This window comes from Salmo salar, chromosome ssa01, assembly GCF_905237065.1.
Source record: "Salmo salar chromosome ssa01, Ssal_v3.1, whole genome shotgun sequence".
Classification (NCBI taxonomy): Eukaryota; Metazoa; Chordata; class Actinopteri; order Salmoniformes; family Salmonidae; genus Salmo; species Salmo salar.
Window position 1 is genome coordinate 158,289,252 of NC_059442.1, and position 17,606 is coordinate 158,306,857.

General features: G+C 43.2%; 1 protein-coding gene across 3 annotated transcripts in view; it reads left to right on the top strand.

Moving 5' to 3' along the window:
• The window catches only part of LOC106570154 (leucine rich repeat containing 8 VRAC subunit A), a 35,044-nt gene that overhangs the window by 11,492 nt on the left and 5,946 nt on the right, over window positions 1-17,606 (top strand). For all 3 annotated transcript variants that reach the window (XM_014142192.2, XM_014142187.2, XM_014142201.2), the window contains exon 2: window positions 9,533-11,654. In XM_014142192.2, coding sequence (XP_013997667.1) covers window positions 9,543-11,654 — 2,112 coding nt within the window. In that variant the 5' untranslated portion in view covers window positions 9,533-9,542. The remainder of the gene's footprint in view (window positions 1-9,532; window positions 11,655-17,606) is intronic.

The following is a 17,606-nucleotide window of genomic DNA, read 5'->3' on the forward strand; positions in this document are numbered from 1 at the left end:
GCTAAGTCAACAAACAGATTACCGACCATTTCGAATCCCACCGCACCTTCTCCGCTATGCAATCTGGTTTCAGAGCTGGTCATGGGTGCACCTCAGCCAGGCTCAAGGTCCTAAACGATATCTTAACCGCCATCGATAAGAAACAATACTGTGCAGCCGTATTCATTGACCTGGCCAAGGCTTTCGACTCTGTCAATCACCACATCCTCATCGGCAGACTTAACAGCCTTGGTTTCTCAAATGATTGCCTCAACTGGTTCACCAACTACTTCTCTGATAGAGTTCAGTGTGTCAAATCGGAGGGCCTGTTGTCCGGGCCTCTGGCAGTCTCTATGGGGGTGCCACAGGGTTCAATTCTTGGGCTGACTCTTTTCTCTGTATACATCAATGATGTCGCTCTTGCTGCTGGTGAGTCTCTGATCCACCTCTACGCAGACGACACCATTCTGTATACTTCTGGCCCTTCTTTGGACACTGTTAACCACCCTCCAGACGAGCTTCAATGCCATACAACTCTCCTTCCGTGGCCTCCAACTGCTCTTAAATACAAGTAAAACTAAATGCATGCTCTTCAACCGATCGCTGCATGCACCTGCCTGCCCGTCCAGCATCACTACTCTGGACGGTTCTGACTTAGAGTATGTGGACAACTACAAATACCTAGGTGTCTGGTTAGACTGTAAACTCTCCTTCCAGACTCACATCAAACATCTCCAATCTAAAGTTAAATCTAGAATTGGCTTCCTATTTCACAACAAAGCATCTTTCACTCATGCTGCCAAACATACCCTCGTAAAACTGACCATCCTACCGATCCTCGACTTCGGCGATGTCATCTATAAAATAGCCTCCAACACTCTAATCAATAAATTGGATGCAGTCTATCACAGTGCCATCCGTTTTGTCACCAAAGCCCCATATACTACCCACCACTGCGACCTGTACGCTCTCGTTGGCTGGCCCTCGCTTCATACTCGTCGCCAATCCCACTGGCTCCAGGTCATCTACAAGACCCTGCTAGGTAAAGTTCCCCATTATCTCAGCTCGCTGGTCACCATAGCAGCACCCACCTGTAGCACGCACTCCAGCAGCTATATCTCTCTGGTCACCCCCAAAGCCAATTCCTCCTTCGGCCGCCTCTCCTTCCAGTTCTCTGCTGCCAATGACTGGAACGAACTACAAAAATCTCTGAAACTGGAAACACTTATCTCCCTCACTAGCTTTAAGCACTAGCTTTAAGCACCAGCTGTCAGAGCAGCTCACAGATTACTGTTCCTGTACATAGTCCATCTATAATTTAGCCCAAACTACCTCCTCCCCTACTGCATTTATTTATTTATTTATTTTGCTCCTTTGCACCCCATTATTTCTACTTTGCGCTTTCTTCCACTGCAAATCTACCATTCCGGTGTTTTACTTGCTATATTGTATTTACTTCGCCACCATGGCCTTTTTTGCCTTTACCTCCCTTATCACACCTCATTTGCTCACTTTGTATATAGACTTATTTTTCTACTGTATCATTGATTGTATGTTGTTTTACTCCATGTGCATGTTGTTTTACTCCATGTGTAACTCTGTTGTATGTGCCAAACTGCTTGCTTTATCTTGGCCAGGTCGCAATTGTAAATGAAAACTTGTTCTCAACTTGCCTACCTGGTTAAATAAAGGTGAAATAAATAAAATAAAATATATATATAAATAAAATTGTGGCAACCACAGATTTTTTGGTGTATGTTTTTATACAGTACCAGTCAAAAGTTTGAACACCTACTCATTCAAGGGATTTTATCTTATTCTTTACTATTTTCTACCATGTAGAATAATAGTGAAGACATCAAAACTGTGAAATAACACATGGAATCACGTAGTAACCAAAAAAGTGTTACACAATGTCAAATATAAAATATATTTTGAATTCTTCAAAGTAGCCACGCTTTGCCTTGATGACAGCTTTGCACACTCTTGGCATTCTCTCAACCAGCTTCATGAGGTAGTCACCTGGAATGCATTTCAATTTACAGGTGTGCTTTGTTAAAAGTTAATTTGTAGAATTTCTTTCCTTAAAGTGTTTGAGCCAATCAGTTGTGTTGATAGCCCTATTTGGTAAAAGACCAAGTCCATATTATGGCAAGAACAGCTCAAATAAGCAGAGAAGCAACAGTCCATTACTATAATACATGAAGGTCAGTCAATCCGGAAAATTAAGAACTTTGAAAGTTTCTTCAAGTGTAGTCGCAAAAACCATCAATTGCTATGATGAAACTGGCTCTCATGAGAACTGCCACAGGAAAGGAAGACCTGGAGTTACCTCTGCTGCAGAGGATAAGTTAATTAGAGCTATCAGCCTCAGAAATTGCAGTCCAAATAAATGCTTCAGAGTTCAAGTAGCAGACACATCTCAACATCAACTGTTCAGAGGAGACTGAATCAGTCCTTCATGGTTGAATTGCTGCAAAGAAACCACTACTAAAGGACACGAATAATAAGAAGACTTGCTTGGGCCAAGAAACACGAGCAACAGACATTAAACTGGTGGAAATCTGTCCTTTCCTCTGAGTCGAAATGTGAGATTTTTGGTTCCAACCGCTGTGTCTTTGTGAGACTCAGAGTAGGTGAACGGATGATCTCCGCATGTGTGGTTCCCACCGTGAAGCATGGAGGAGGTGTGGGGTTGCTTTGCTGGTGACACTGTCTGATTTTTATTTAGTGTTCAAGGCACGCTAAACCAGCATCACTACCACAGCATTCCAACAAGTGCTCAGCACTTGAGCATTCCTCATGAAGCTGGTTGAGAGAATGCCACGAGTGTGCAATGCTGTCATTAAGGCATAGGGTGGCTACTTTGAAGAATCTCAAATATTTAACCCTTTTTTTAAAAGTAGTGTGGTGAGTAGGTGTGTCCAAACTTTTGACTGGTACTGTACATTTTGTTGAGTGAAGTCTTAGTGCTAGCATCGGGTTGTGGTGGTAAATAGTAGAGGTCGACAGATTAATCGGCATAGCCAATTAATTAGGGCCGATTTCAAGTTTTCATAAATCGGTAATATGCATTTTTGGATGCCAATTATGGCCGATTACATTGCATTCCACGAGAACTGTGTGGCAGGCTTGACCACCTGTTACGCGAGTGCAGTAAGGAGCCAAGGTAAGTTGCTAGCTAGCATTAAACTTTTTTTTTTAAAGATAAATCTTCACATCACTAGTTAACTACACTTGGTTGATGATATTACTAGGTTAACTAGCGTGTCCTGTGTTGCATATAATCAATGCGGTACCTGTTAATTTGTCATCCAATCAAGCCTACTTCGCCAAACGGGGGATGATTTAACAAAAGCACAATTTTGAAAAAGGCACAATCGTTGCACGAATGTACCTAACCATAAACATCGATGCCTTTCTTAAAATCAATACACAGAAGTATCTTTTTTAAAAAAAACTACATATTTAGTTAAAATAAATTCATGTTAGCAGGCACAATTAACTAGGGAAATTGTGTCACTTCTCTTGCGTTCATTGCATGCAGTGTCAGGGTAAATGCAACAGTTTGGGCCGCTTGGCTCATTGCGAACTAATTTGCCAGAATTTTACATAATTATGACATAACATTGAAGGTTGTGCAATGTAACAGCAATATTTAGACTTAGGGTTGCCACCTGTTTGATAAAATACGGTTACGTATTTCACTGAAAGAATAAATGTTTTGTTTTCGAAATTATAGTTTCTGGATTTGACCATATTAATTACCAAAGGCTCGTGTTTATTATAATTAAGTCTATTATTTGATAGAGCAGTCCGACTGAGCAGTGGTAGGCACCAGCAGGCTCGTAAGCGTTCATTCAAACTTTACTGCATTTGCCAGCAGCTCTTAGCAATGCTTGAATCACAGCGCTGTTTATGACTTCAAGCCTATCAACTCTTGAGATTAGGCTGGCAATACTAAAGTGCCTATTAGAACTTCCAATAGTCAAAGTTATATGAAATACAAATGGTATAGTGAGAAATGGTCAACGCGTCATAATTCCTATAACTACAACCTAAAACTTCTTAACTAGGAATATTGAAGAACTGGGAACATTGAACCACAAGCTTTCATATGTTCTGAGCAAGGAACTTAAAGATTGGCTTTTTAACATGGCACATATTGCACTTTTACTTTCTTCTCCAACACTGTGTTTTTGCATTATTAAACCAATATATATTTGTAATAACCGATTTATTGGAGGACCAAAAAACACAATACTGATTAATCTGCCGATCAATTAATCCGGATCGGCTTTTTTTTGGTCCTCCAATAATCGGTATCGGTGTTGAAATATTATAATCGGTCGACCTCCTAGATGGCTTCTAAAAATATAGATAATCTCTTTTGGTAAATAGTGTGGTCTACAGCTTATCATGAGATACTCTACCTCAGGCGAGCGAAACCTTGAGACTTCCTTAATATTAGATTTCGTGCACCAGCTGTTATTAACAAAGACACAGACCGCCGCCACTTGTCTTATCGGAGGCAGCTGTTTTTATCTTGCTGATGCACGGAAAACCTAGCCAGCTGTATGTTATCCATGTCGTCGTTCAGCAACGACTCTGTGAAACATAAGATATTACCATTTTTAATGTCCCGTTGGTAGGATAGTCTTAATCGGCACTCATCCAGATTATTAACCAATGATTGCACGTTGGCTAAAAGTACGGAAGGTAAGAGACTGGTTACCCACTCGCAGTCGGATTCTTACAAGGCACCCTGACTTACGTCCCCTATATATCCTTCTCTTCATGCGAATGACTGGGATTTGTTCCTTGTCAAGTCTGTAAATCCTTCATGTCCGACTCGTTAAAGGAAAAAAAATATTTTTCCAGTATGAGGAGACTAGTCGTTATTCTGATATCCAGAAACATTATGTACAAAACAAGCTACAAATAACGTGAAAAAACACACACAATAGCACAATTGGTTAGGAGCCCGTAAAACAGCATCCATCTCCTCCGGCGCCTCTAGATTGTATAAAAACAAGGCTAAGCATTATTGCCTCAAATTTCAGGTCTGCTGAGTGCAAACTTGAACATTGTGATATTTCTGTGCAACTTCCGGCACGCGTTTACTGTGAACACTGAGGCTGTATCCACTTTAAGTTAGTTTTAAGTGGTCAAGTAAGCTACTGTGGCTATTTGATCATAATGTAGGCCTGCCAGTGTGGCCTACCATCAAACAATGGACAACTCCTGCGTGGCGTAGCGGTCTAAGGCACTGTGGCGCTGTGCCACTAGAGATCCTGGTTCAGGCTCTACCGGGAGCCGCTACCGGGAGATTGGCCCAGCGTCGTCCGGGGAGGGTTTGGCCGGCAGGGATGTTCTTGTCCCATCACGCACTAGCAACTCCTGTGGTGGGATGGGCGCAATGCACGCTGACACGGTCGCCAGGTGCACAGTGTTTCCTCCGACACATTGGTGCGGCTGGCTTCCGGGTTAAGCGGGCATTGTGTCAAGAAGCAGTGCGGCTTGGTTGGGTTGTTTCGGAGGACGCACGGCTCTCGACCTTTGCCTCTCCTGAGTCCGTACGGGAGTTGCAGCGATGGGACAAGACTGTAACTACCAATTGGATACCACGAAATTGGGGAGAAAAAGAAAAACTGGAGAAAATGCATCCCATAACATTTTAACATTGAAATAGCTGTTGTATGGTTCAGCCTACAGTAGCGGCCAATGTGTGGTGTTCAATGTAGGCCTACACTCCATGAGTCTTAACTAAAAAAACATGCAGGGCTTGACATAAACCTGTTTATCCATTGGTCATTCAGACAAGGACGGGACTGAAATTGTTGTTTGATGCAATAAACCACTTTACAAAAGAAAATGCATCATTATTTCCATACCCTTATTCCAGAGAATCAAATAAATTATTCTACCCTCTGCCAATTGGTTACTTGACTTATTCAAGCCTGGCTCAAAATACTGCCCCTTTAAGACAAAAAAAAGCTATTTTGCCTGACTTGCTTTTCAACGATGTATAGAAATATACATGTTTTGTGCTCTTGTAGGAAGCAATTACTCCCCCATTGCTGACTACAAATGATCTAAAGTTGGGCTAATAACTCACTAACTTTTACAAAGGATAAGAACAAAATTACACATGTGCACACGTCACTACATGTAGCTCTCACTTTGATCCCAAAACAAGCGCATTGACTCACGACCACTCATGCTGTAAAAACAGTCTAGTTCAAAGTGAATGGCACATCCATATGGCAATTGTCTATTTGCATATACAGTGCATTCAGAAAGTATTCAGACCCCTTGACTTTTTCAAAAAAAATTGTTACAACCTTATTCTAAAATTGATTCAATAGTTTTTTTTCTCAATCTACACACAATACCCCATTACAAAAAAACAACAACATTAGGTCGAAGGAATTGTCCGTACAGCTCCGAGACAGGATTGTGTCGAGGCACAGATCTGGGGAAGGGTACCAAAACATTTCTGCAGCATTGAAGATCCCCAAGAACACAATGGCCTCCATTATTCTTCAATTGAAGAAGTTTGGAACCACCAAGACTCTTCCTAGAGCTGGCTGCCCGGCCAAACTGAGCAATCGGGGGAGAAGGGCCTTGGTCAGGGAGGTGACCAAGAAACCGATTGTCACTCTGACAGAGCTCCAGAGTTTCCTCTGTGGAGATGGTTGTATTTCTGGAAGTTTCTCCAATCTCTGCAGCACACCACCAATCAGGCCTTTTTATGGCAGAGTGGCCAGACGTAAGCCACTTCTCAGTAAAAGGCACATGACAACCCGCTTGGAGTTTGCCAAAAGGCACCTAAAGGACTCTCAGACCATGAGAAACAACCTGGCACAATCCTTACAGTGAAGCATAGTGTTGACAGCATCATGCTGTGGGGAGGATGTTTTTCAGTGATAGGGACTGGGAGACTCAGGATTGAGGGAAAGATGAATGAAACAAAGTACAGAGATCCTTGACAACCTGCCCCAGGGAGCTGAGGACCTCAGACTGGGGCAAAGGTTCACTTCCAACAGGACAATGACCCTAAGCACACAGCCAAGAGAACGCAGGAGTGGCTTTGGGACACGTCTCAATGTCCTTGAGTAGCCCAGCCAGAGCCCGGACTTGAACCCGTTCGAACATCTCTAGAGAGAACTGAAAATTGCGGTGCAGTGACGCTCCCCATCCACACTGACGGAGCTTGAGGGATCTGCAGAGAAGAATGGGAGAAACTCCCCAAATACAGGTGTGCCAAGCTTGTAGCGTCAAACCCTAGAAAACTTGAAGCTGTAATCGCTGCCAAAGGTTCTTCAACAAAGTACTGAGTAAAGGGTCTGAATACTTACGTGAATGTAATATTTCAGTTTTTTTTTACATTTGCAAACATTTCTCAACCTGCTTATCCTTTGTCATTATTGGGTATTGTGTATAGATTCTTTTTTTTGGGGGGGGGGGACTATTTAATACATTTTAGAATATGGCTGTAACGTATCAAAATATGGAAAAAGTCAAGGGGTCTGAACACTTTCCGAATGCACTGTAGGCCTACTGCAGCTCTGATTTGATTATGGTGCACCGGTCTGTGTAGAGTATAGGCCTGAGTCGTGCTTGTCAATGCAATAGAATCCTACTCCGATGTGTTCTGCCTACCACAAAATCTCTTGCATAGTTCGTTTTTGTTATGTTACCTTGAAAGGGGTTAAATATTGCGTTGATTCGATCACAATTCCCTCAGTAAAGAGAAACGTTGATAGTTAAATCTAACGGGGAAAACTCTAAAGTTGAGTGAAGTTCAATCTTATGCTTCTCTGCACGGGCTGATATTGCGGCAGTCCCAGGGGAGATGCACGCCCGCGCACAGCTTAGAGGGAACATTGAACACTGGGCATAAGCCTTGGCAAAATGTGTGTAATTGCAGGAAATTTGCTTTAAAACAACAAAATGTTGTCTCTGCGGCCAAGAGGCGGGCCCCTAAAACTGTGCCATTGGCCACGCCCCTAACGCTGCTTAAAAAAATACTAGGGGAAACACTGAAACGGTACAAATGCAGAGGACTTTGTGTACTTGACTGGTTCATTTCCCAAGTTATGTCCTTTTTAAATGGGTGGTTTTCCCCATACACCGTAGTAGTAGGGCAATTCCACGGTCACAGAATTTTGTTAAACTTTTTAAATCAATGGTCTCAACGTAAGTCTGTTACCGTGGAATTGCCAAGTAGTAGTAAATTCTCAGGCTTGAAGGTTTTCTTGACCAGAAAAAACTACAAGTCCTTAGTAATAGGCTATAACTACAGCTAAGAGTTTTTCCTGGTCAGATCACTTGATCAGAAAAAACTCCCGGCCCCAACAATGTCCTAATAAATGGGTTGTTTTCCCGTGTCTGAGAGATCACTGGTGGTGATAGAGCTAGACATAACAGGTTAAACACCATGACGATGCAAGCCTTTTCTGGCAAAACAACTTTGCAGCCGTGTTAATGGTTTCCTCTTTGGTTTTATTATAATCTGTGACATTTCGCTGTTGCCCCATTGAATACCATCATTAAACCTCACGCATTGAGTAATATTTCTTCAGAACGTAAACAGGAAGAAACATGTTCACACTTGCAGCGAGTCACTGTTTTCTTAATGGACTTTTAAATGCCAAAGTAATGGAAAGCTCTCTTTCCTTAATGTCAAGTCCTCCTACATGGTGGGTTTGTCCTTTTTTTTTTACTTTGATTTCACATTTTTGTGAGGGGTCTTCTCACAGAACATTGAGTCAGAGATGTTACTAACTTTAGTGTGTGCATGCGTGCTGTGTCAGGTTCTGTGCCCTTCTGTATCCAGCTTGCTCTGCATTCTCTGAGCCACACAGTGTTCTGTCTGCTCACAGGATGTCTGGGTTGTCCCTGATGAGTAGCAGACTCTCCATAGCTGGGAAACATAATAACTGCTTTCCCTGCACCAACCTGGGAACCCACAGACATAATGCCCCTAGTCATCTGGGAATGGGTACAGAGTTCTGATCATATTTCCCATAATAAGCTTCCTGGGGTTTTGCATTCTGATATAAATAAGATGTTGTGTTACAGATGAGAATATATAATAATTGAAGCAATTGTGGAGTTGAATGTAAAAAATGCTCTGTTTGAGGCGCAGGTAACTGATTTGGTTCTGGGAGCTGAGATTAGCTGACTCATAACATTGCAAAGGAAGTCACATTTAATATACATAGGTCTGTGGTTTAGTTCACTGGAATAAAGTAACCACACACATCCAGTTGGGTTTGTGTTTAACTGTCTGCACTTGTGCTGAAAAATCAGTGGTTGAGGAAAGCTTCTAAGTTAATTGAGAACGCATGCTGACATGACGTGTCTCCCCATGAGTCAGAGTATCTGATGAGCAGTGTCTGAAGGTTTGATGAGCTATGTTTGTAGTTCAAGATAAAGCATGTTGGAGAAAACCTGTAAATATTTTGCTCTAATGAACTTTGCCACAAGTATATTTCAATGTGAATGTCTTGCATTACGTTTAGTCTCTCTCTCTTTCTCTCCATAGGTAAACTATCATGATCCCCATCACAGAGCTCCGGTACTTTGTTGACACCCAGCCGGCGTACCGCATCCTGAAGCCATGGTGGGACGTCTTCACAGACTATATCTCCATCGTCATGCTTATGATCGCCGTATTCGGGGGAACGCTGCAGGTCACCCAGGACAAGATGATTTGCCTGCCCTGCAAGTGGGTAGTCAACAAGTCCTGTGAGTACCTCAATGTGAGCTTCCCAGACCCATTTGCCTCTGAGCCCAAAGGCATCAAGTATGAACTCGATCGGCACCAGTACAACTACATTGACGCGGTCTGCTACGAGAACAAGCTGCACTGGTTCGCCAAGTACTTCCCCTACCTGGTGCTACTGCACACCCTCATCTTCCTGGCCTGCAGTAACTTTTGGTTCAAGTTCCCCCGGACTAGCTCCAAATTGGAGCACTTTGTGTCCATCCTGCTCAAGTGTTTTGACTCGCCCTGGACCACCAGGGCTCTGTCCGAGACGGTAGTGGAGGAAAGCGACCCCAAGCCCCTGGGGAAGATGAACGGTTTGGTGGACAAGAAGGCATCTTGTGTCAGCGAGGATGTGGAGGCCAGCATTCCGATGCTCCAAAGGACTAGGTCCCGCATCGAACAGGGCATAGTGGACCGCTCCGACACTGGCGTCCTGGACAAGAAGGAAGGCGAGCAGGCCAAAGCTCTGTTTGAGAAGGTGAAGAAGTTCCGGATGCACGTTGAAGAAGGGGACATTGTTTACCGGCTCTACATCCGCCAAACCATCATCAAAGTCCTCAAGTTCATCCTGATCATCTGCTACACGGCCTACTATGTGCACTACATCAAGTTCAGTGTGATCTGCAAGGTTGACATTGAGAAGCTGACAGGCTATAGGATGTACCACTGTGCTCACCCCCTGGCCACCCTCTTCAAGATTCTGGCCTGTTTCTATATCAGTCTGGTGGGGATTTACGGTCTCATCTGCATGTACACCCTCTGCTGGATGCTCAGCCGCTCCCTCAAGCGCTACTCTTTTGAGTCGATCCGTGAGGAGAGCCACTACAGCGACATACCCGATGTGAAGAATGACTTTGCCTTCATGCTGCACATGATTGACCAGTATGACCCGCTCTATTCCAAACGCTTTGCTGTTTTCCTATCGGAGGTGAGTGAGAACAAACTGCGTCAGCTGAACCTCAACAACGAGTGGACGCTGGACAAGCTGAGGCAACGCATCACCAAGAACTCCCAGGAGAAACTGGAGCTGCACCTGTTCATGCTTAGCGGAATCCCTGACACAGTGTTTGACCTTCTAGAACTGGAGGTGCTCAAGCTGGAGCTCATCCCTGATGTCACCATCCCCCCCATCATTGCCCAGCTGGTCAGCCTGAGAGAGATGTGGCTCTACCACACACCAGCCAAAATCGAGGCCCCAGCTTTGGCCTTCCTGAGGGAGAACCTGAAGTCCCTCCACATCAAGTTCACAGACATCAAGGAGATCCCTCTGTGGATCTACAGCCTGAAGAACCTGAGTGAGCTGCACCTCACAGGGAACCTGAGCGCAGAGAACAACCGCTTCATCGTAATCGACGGGCTACGGGAGCTCAAGAGGCTCAAAGTGCTCCGTCTGAAGAGCAACCTGACCAAGCTACCTCAGGTGGTGACGGACGTCGGGGTCCACCTCCAAAAGCTGTCCATCAACAACGAGGGCACCAAGCTAATGGTGCTCAACAGCCTGAAGAAGATGATGAACCTGACAGAGCTGGAGCTGTTGCGCTGTGACTTGGAACGAATCCCGCACTCCATCTTCAGTCTGCACAACCTGCAGGAGATCGACCTGAAGGACAACAATCTCAAGACCATTGAGGAGATCATCAGCTTCCAGCACCTGCACCGGCTGGTAAGCCTGAAGCTGTGGTACAACCAGATCGCCTACATCCCCATCCAGATCGGCACCTTGACGAACATGGAGAGGCTCTACCTAAACCGCAACAAGATCGAGAAGATCCCGGGCCAGCTCTTCTACTGCCGCAAACTGCGCTTCCTGGACCTGAGTCACAACAACCTTACCAGTATACATGCCGATGTGGGCTTCCTCCAGAACCTGCAGTACTTTGCTGTGACGGCCAACAGGGTGAGTCGAGATCTAGTATTTGAGTGTCCCTGAGAAAATGTTTGCTACACACCAGTGGAGGCTGCGGAGGAGAGGACGGCTCGTAATAATGGCTGAAATGGAGCAAATGGAATGGCATTAAACGCATCGGAACCATGTTTGATGTATTTGATACCATTCCACGTATTCCGCTTCAGCCATTACCACAAGCACTTTCTCCCCAATAAAGGTGCCGCCAGCCTCTTGTGCTATACACCTAGAACTAACAAACTTTTTCTTCTTTCCTCTATCTAGCTATTTCATGGTCAGGTCAAATGGTCACCAAACACTTGTTAAGGCCTTTATCTATGTGTCACAGGAACATTTTTGACATTTTTCTTGAAACGCCCTTCTTTCTTCCTCTTGGACATGTGAATGGGGTCAAAGGTCACACTGGGTAACAGGAAGGTAGGAGTTAGCATTATGAAGACCGTTATGTTGGGGTTAATGGTCCTAGGGTTGTTCCACTTCAAAGCACAAGAAAGAGGATTTTGAAACCCACCATCTGAGATTGAGCTGAAATTGTCTGTAGTTAAACAGATAAGATCAGCATTCCTGAAACATTATTGTGTTGAAATATAATTTGATCTCTGTGAAATTAAGCTAATTGATTGCACCAAAATTGTCTATTTTAATTTATTGGATTCATATAATCGTCAATAAATATAGTACCGAACATCCGATTTGGACCATAATCCTTCCTAACAATGAGTGAGACATGAGGAATCCAATAACATGGTGAAAATCCACCAATGGACCCCAATAGCTTTTACTTATGTGGTCACAATTCAAGCCAGTCCGTCATCCATGACAGCATTTCAGTTTGTCCTTCTCTTATCCTTAATCTGTGTCCAGGAAACGGCTCCTCTGTGTGTGGTTTATCCCTTTAAAAAAAAAGGTCTGTATTAGTTAGACCATTCCTGGTAAACCGAGCAGTTCTAATGACCTCAATGTTATGGTCTTTAATGGTAAACGTCCCAAACACGCAGTGGCCGTGTCCAAATACCCATACTAGCCACTAAATATTATTTTTTTAAATATTTTTTTTTATATTATGTCTAATTTCTAAAATAGTACTCCAACTGTGTCATCTAATGCACTATTGCGTTGACTCCTGCCATTTGTTCATTTTGGTACAGTGCATCAATTTATCAGCTGTTGTAAAACACATGAGTCGGAAAAGACGAGTGAATTACACTAGATCAAACCCTGAAATTAGCATATGCAGTTTAAATATGTAGTACACTACTATGGGTGTTCATTCATTCATTCATTCATTAATTCAATCAATCAAATGCATTTATAAAGCCCTTTTTACATCAGCCGATGTCACAAAGTGCTATACAGAAACCCAGCCTAAAACCCCAAACAGCAAGCAATGCAAATCTACAAGCACGGTGGCTAGGAAAAACTCTCTAGAAAGGCTGGAACCTAGGAAGAAACTAGAGGAACCAGGCTCTGGGGGGTGGCTAGTCCTCTTCTGGCTGTCCCGGGATGAGATTATGACAGCACATGGCCAAGGTGTTCAAATGTTCATAATGACCAGCAGGGTCAAATTATTATTATTATTATTATTATCATCATCATCATCACAGTGGTTGTAGAGTGTGCAACAGGTCAGCACCTCAGGAGTAAATGTCAGTTGGCTTTTCATAGCCGAGCATTCAGAGGTCGAGACAGCAGGTGCGGTAGAGGGAGAGCGCGAATCAAAAATGGCATGTCCGGTGAACAGGTCAGGGCTCCATTGCCGCAGGCAGAACAGTTGAAACTGGAGCAGCAGCATGACCAGGTGGACTGGGGACAGCAACGAGTTATCAGGCCAGGTATTCCTGAGGCATGGTCCCAAGGCTCAGGTCCTCTGGGGGAGAGAGCGAATCAGAGGAGCATACTTAAATTCACACAGGACACCGGATAAGACGTGAGAAATACTCCGGGAGACACTTGTGGCCCCATCTGCTGATACCCCCGGACAGGGCCAATCAGGCAGGATATAACCCCACCCACTTTTCCAAAGCACAGCTCCCACACCACTAGAGGGATATCTTCAACCACCAACTTACTACCCTGAGACGAGGCTGAGTATAGCCCACAAAGATCTCCCCCATGGCATGAACCTGAGGGGGGTGCCAAACCCGGACAGGAAGATCACGTAAGTGACTCACCCCTCCTAGGGACGGCATGCAAGAGCACCAGTAAGCCAATGACTCAGCCCCCGTAATAGGGTTTAAGGCAGAGAATCCCGGTGGAGAGAAGGGAACCGGCCAGGCAGAGACAGCAAGGGAGGTTCGTGGCTCCAGTGCCTTTCCGTTCACCTTCACACCCCTGGGCCAGACTACACTCAGTCATAGGGGCTACTGAAGAGATGAGTCTAAAATAAAGACTTAAAGGTTGAGACGAAGTCTGCGTCTCTCACATGGACAGGCAGACCATTCCATAAAAATGGAGCTCATTAGGAGAAAGCCCTGCCTCCTGCTGTTTGCTTAGAAATTCTAGGGACAATAAGGAGGCCTGCGTCTTGTGACCGTAGCATACGTGTAGGTATGTACGGCAGGACCAAATCGGAAAGATAGGTAGGAGCAAGCCCATGTAATGCTTTGTAGGTTAGCAGTAAAACCTTTAAATCAGCCCTAGCCTTTACAGGAAGCCAGTATAGGGAGTCTAGCACTGGAGTAATATGATCAGTTTTTGGTTCTAGTCAAGATTCTAGCAGCTGTGTTTAGCACTAACTGAAGTTTATTTAGTGCTTTATCCGGGTAGGCGCAAAGTAGAGCATTGCAGTTGTCTAGAAGTGACAAAAGCTTGGATTAACTTTTCTGCATCATTTTTGGACAAAGTTTCTGATTTTTGCAATGTTACGAAGATGGAAAAAAGCTGTCCTTGAAATAGTCTTGATGTGTTCGTCAAAAGAGAGATCAGGGTCCAGAGTAACGCCTAGGTCCTTCAGTTTTATTTGAGACGACTGTACAACCATCAAGATTAATTGTCAGATCCAACAGAAGATCTCTTTGTTTCTTGGGACCTAGAACAAGCATCTCTGTTTTGTCTGAGTTTTTAAAAGTAAAACATTTGCCGCCATCAACTTCCTTATGTCTGAAACACAGGCTTTCAGGGAGGGCCATTTTGGGGCTTCACCATGTTTCATTGAAATGTAGAGCTGCGAATCCTCCACATAGCAGTGAAAGTTAACATTGTTTTGAATGACATCACCAAGAGGTAAAATGTATAGTGAAAACAATAGTGTTCCTAAAACGGAACCTTGAGGAAGTGCGAAAATTTGTTGATTTGTCAGAGGATAAACCATCCACAGATACAAACTGATTTCTTTCCTTATAGACCAATTTGGGTTTCCAATCTCTCCAAAAAAATGTCATGATCGATGGTGTCAAAAGCAGCACTAAGGTCTAGGAGCATGAGGACATGGCTACAGTGTTTTTGTAATGGTGTTGTATTTAATGGTAAATGTCACTAATCACACTACATATAGAGCTGTTTTTAATGATTTTATTGAAAAACCTTTGACTTCCTTGCAGTGATTCATAATTGTATTACTTTATTAGGTTTGTCGCAACAGTTTTAGTCACTAGCCCATTCCTCCATCAAAGTGTTGTGCTTGTAGGGAAAGTCTTCATATGGAATTTGCACCATCGGGATAGCCATCTCATAAAGCTGCCATTTCTTAAACTGTTCAAGGAGAGTTGGATTGAAGCATTAGGTTGCTGGAAGTACAAACTGAATTGCTTTCATGGAGGACTGTCTTGACTTGTGAGTGATCACACAATGTATTTTCATCATGAGCAAAAGCTATTGTTTTTTTTGTAGTTGATGCATTTAAAAACTCAAGAGCCCATCAAAATTGATAAAATGGTGTAGCAGGAACAGCAGCATCTATTGTGCAAAACATGGTACTTTCAGAGTAATATATGGTAAATCTTGACTGTGACTTTAATGGCAAATTTTTCATAAAGGCTGGAAAACACCAGATTCACAGGGAATATATTACATAGGATGAAGAAACAATACTCCAAGCCGCAGCTCCATACTACTTGTCAGACATAGACCTAATGACCTTGTGTACCTATTGTAGAGTTGTGTAGTAGACTGGAATGTCTACATAGTCGGTGCCATTGAGAAACTGTTCACTTGAATAGTTAAATATTCTGAAAAGTAACAGCCTACCCTGCTAATAATGTTTCAAATTAGTTAAAATAGGGGAACCTGCTGGACCTACTACACACCGTTGGTTAACTGAGACAATGTGCCAGAGTTCTAAAAGTACAGACGAGCAGTTATGTTATGCTAATGAGTTTGTCACACTTCTGGCTGCAGATCAAGCGGTCCTGTCCCTGGGGTGATTTTTCATGGCAAACTGGTTTCATTCTGTATTATTTGTTTGGTTTTATTTGTACTATTCCCCACCCTGTTAGATGCAATTCATCTTTGTTAAGCAGATGGCTGGAAAAGGTTTAGTGTGTCCTGTACAGAATACCTCAGGGAGATGCAATCTTACAAACAATTCACAAAACTCCCAACTGAGTCTGAGATCATTAACATGAACTTTGACTTATGTGAATTCTTGTCTGAGTGCTGACTTCTAGAGTTTTGAGAATAATGTAAGTGTAGTCTAACTCTTGTAAGTGTAAAGCTTATAAGTGAAAGTGTAACACTTTAGTGGAATGTATCATGTAAAATATCATTTGTGTAATATCATATGTAAATGCATTATAGGATTTCATATCGTTTAATCATGTAAATGTGAAGTGACTCCGCTATAGCAATGGCCATTTTGTGTTTTTGCATTGGCCGATTTTTGCATGAACGACACTGACCATTGTGACTTCCTGTACATTCCTGACAGACAGGCTGACTTAATTCTCCTTACAACGGATTTGCCTGATTTTGGTGGACATTGTCTAATGCTGAGCCAGTTCATTAACTGAACACACCGTTCATCGAATACATTTAAGAATCAAGTTTAGTGTGAAAAATAAGGACTTGCAAGGAATTCTGGGAGGTTATACAACATTTTCCCCATTGCGTACTGGTGGGCATCTGCTGTGTGGAATCAGATGGTTTGAGTAAACAATACTATTATGTTGTTTTTTTTTTTGTTTTTTTTACTGCACTCACTCACCCATATACGTAGTTCCATACTGAGAATAGGCCACAAACAGGGTGATGTGCTGCTCAAAATAGCCCTGTTTACAAGGAACCCCTCTGGTGTGTTCTGTGTTTTTACGCCCTTCTCCAGAATCTTCTCTTTGCCATTAGTACATTATCGACCCAAATGAGTTGTGAAATTTGTAAAACGTTATTCCCAGGTGGGCCCCTAACGAGGACCCGACGCTCACCACTGTACGCCAATGTTCTAAAGTGTTCTAGGTTTTTGTTTTTCTCTTGAAGAACAATGCCTGGGTAGCTCCAGCTGCCTCACATCTTCAGTGTTTTGAAGCTAAGAAAAGCATTTGTAATTTGATAAGGCAATTCTACGCTCAGTGAATCAGCTTACTCTGATCATATTTTGGCTTAAATTAGCAGCATCTATGTAAAATGCACTCATTGTGCTGTTGCCTCAACATATGACTGAACTATTAATAACAGGTGTTGGTGTGAGCATAAGTAATTATACAAATATGTATGGTACTCTAAGACTGTAACTGTATGTCTGTATCTCTATGGCTCGATTGGCTCCCTTCTTTAGGGCAGAGTGTCTAGGTTTGTTTCTGATTGGCTTAAAGTCCTATGGGCTGGTGTGACTGTTTTTCGATTGGGTAGTTAGTGTCGGAACAGTATGTACTGAACTCTCCTTTCTTCCGTCTTTTGCCAAGTCTGTTCTTGAGAACATAGCTGTTCACTGGGGAGGAGTTCAACTTTAAGCACCTTTCGCAGCCTAAAGCAAGAAACAGTATGCCTGTTTAAACCATACACTATAGTATG